We start from the raw sequence: 1,692 nt of genomic DNA, 5'->3' as shown, positions 1-1,692 counted from the left end.
AAGGACAAGGAGGACACAGCCGACAAGGAAGTTGCGGTGCGCAAGGATGAGGACGGCTTCCCGAACCCGAAACCTGCCTCATGATATTCGGGGGATCCGACGCCGACCACTCCAAGCGGCAGCGCAAGGTGCATTACCGAGAGGTATGTACCGTCGATTTAGCTATCCCTACTTTCTTACGCTGGTCAAACCATCCAATCAAATTCGACCAGAAGGACCACCCCCTTGCATCCCCGAACCAGGTCGGTACCCGCTCGTCGTCGACCCCATCGTCAACAGGAAGCACCTTACTAATGTGCTCATGGATGGGGGCAGCGGCCTTAACATCCTGTATGTGGAGACCCTGGATACTATGCGCATTCCCCGGGTTGAGCTCTGACCGGTGAGCGCGCCCTTCCACGGCGTGATCCCGAGGAAGCAGGCGTACCCGCTTGGGCAGATCAACCTGTCCGTCATGTTTGGCGACCGCGCCAACTTCTGCATGGAGGTCCTAACCTTCGAGGTGGTGGATTTCCCTGGGTGCTACCACGCCATCCTGGGGCGTCCATGCTACGCCAAGTTCATGGCGGTCCCCAACGACACCTACCTCAAGTTGAAGGTGTCAGGACCGCACGACACCATTATGGTGGGAAGCACCTTCTCGCACGCCTATGCGTGCGATCGCGAGAACTTTGAGCTCGCCACTGGCCTCACCAACTCCGCCGAGCTCCCGAAGCTAAGGAAGGAGGCGGAGCTGGCAATGCCCGACTACAACGAGCCGATCGCCGCGAGCGCCTTCAGCCCGACCGAGGAAACCAGGGCGGTGGAGATCGACCCCAGCGACCCGACCAAGACGGTGCGGGTCGGGACCAAGCTCACGGCCAAATAGGAAAGTGAGCTCGTTGACTTCTTGTGCGCCAACTGGGACATCTTCGCATGGAAGCCTGTGACATGCTGGGGATAGCAAGGAAGGTTCCCGAGCACACGCTACGCATTGCCCAGGCTGGAAGCTCGTCAAGCAATGCCTGCGCCGCTTGGACAATGAGAGGTGTAGAGCCATAGGTGAGGAAATCGCTAAAGTCCTTGCGGTCAGTTTTATCAAGGAGGTGTACCACTCCGACTAGCTCGCTAACCCAGTTCCTGTAAAAAAGAAAAATAGGAAATGGAGAATGTGTGTTGACTATACTGGCCTTAACAAGGCGTGTCCTAAGGATCATTTTCCTTTACCGCACATAGATTAGATAGTTGACTCCACCTAAGGATGCGAAATCTTCTCCTTTCCGGATGCCTACTCGGGCTATCACCAGATCGTGATGAAAGAGTCTGAACAAGTCACGACCTCCTTCATCAAACCTATATGGATCGTACTGCTATGTGACCATGCCTTTCGGTCTGAGAAATGTTGGTGCCACCTACCAGCAAAGCATGCAGCGGTGTTGCATCGACCAAATTGACCCGCCCGACCAACCGACCAGGTCGAGCGGCCAAAGGCCACTATTGCCATCTACGTGGATGACATAGTGGTAAAGACGGCTCGGGCAGGTGACTTGATCGCGAATCTAGCCGCAACGTTCGCGAACCTCCGAAGGTTCAGCGTTAAACTGAATCCCGAGAAATGCGTTTTTGGGGTTCCGAGGAGAAGCTACTCGGGTACATCATGTCCGAGCGTAGTATCAAAGCCAACCCCCAAAAAGTAACAGCCATCGCAATATA

The 1,692-nt window shown here is 55.3% G+C and overlaps 1 protein-coding gene across 1 annotated transcript; it reads left to right on the top strand.

Moving 5' to 3' along the window:
* Positions 1 to 454: 454 nt before the first annotated feature.
* On the top strand, positions 455 to 868 carry LOC117856210 (uncharacterized). Its single transcript, XM_034738624.1, has one exon. The coding sequence runs from the start codon at positions 455 to 457 to the stop codon at positions 866 to 868; it is 414 nt and encodes a 137-aa protein (XP_034594515.1).
* The last annotated feature ends 824 nt before the right edge of the window (positions 869 to 1,692 follow it).

Source organism: Setaria viridis, chromosome 5 (genome assembly GCF_005286985.2).
Source record: "Setaria viridis chromosome 5, Setaria_viridis_v4.0, whole genome shotgun sequence".
NCBI lineage: Eukaryota > Viridiplantae > Streptophyta > Magnoliopsida > Poales > Poaceae > Setaria > Setaria viridis.
Note: the sequence above shows the minus strand (reverse complement) of the source record. Positions and strands in the feature narration are given on the sequence as shown.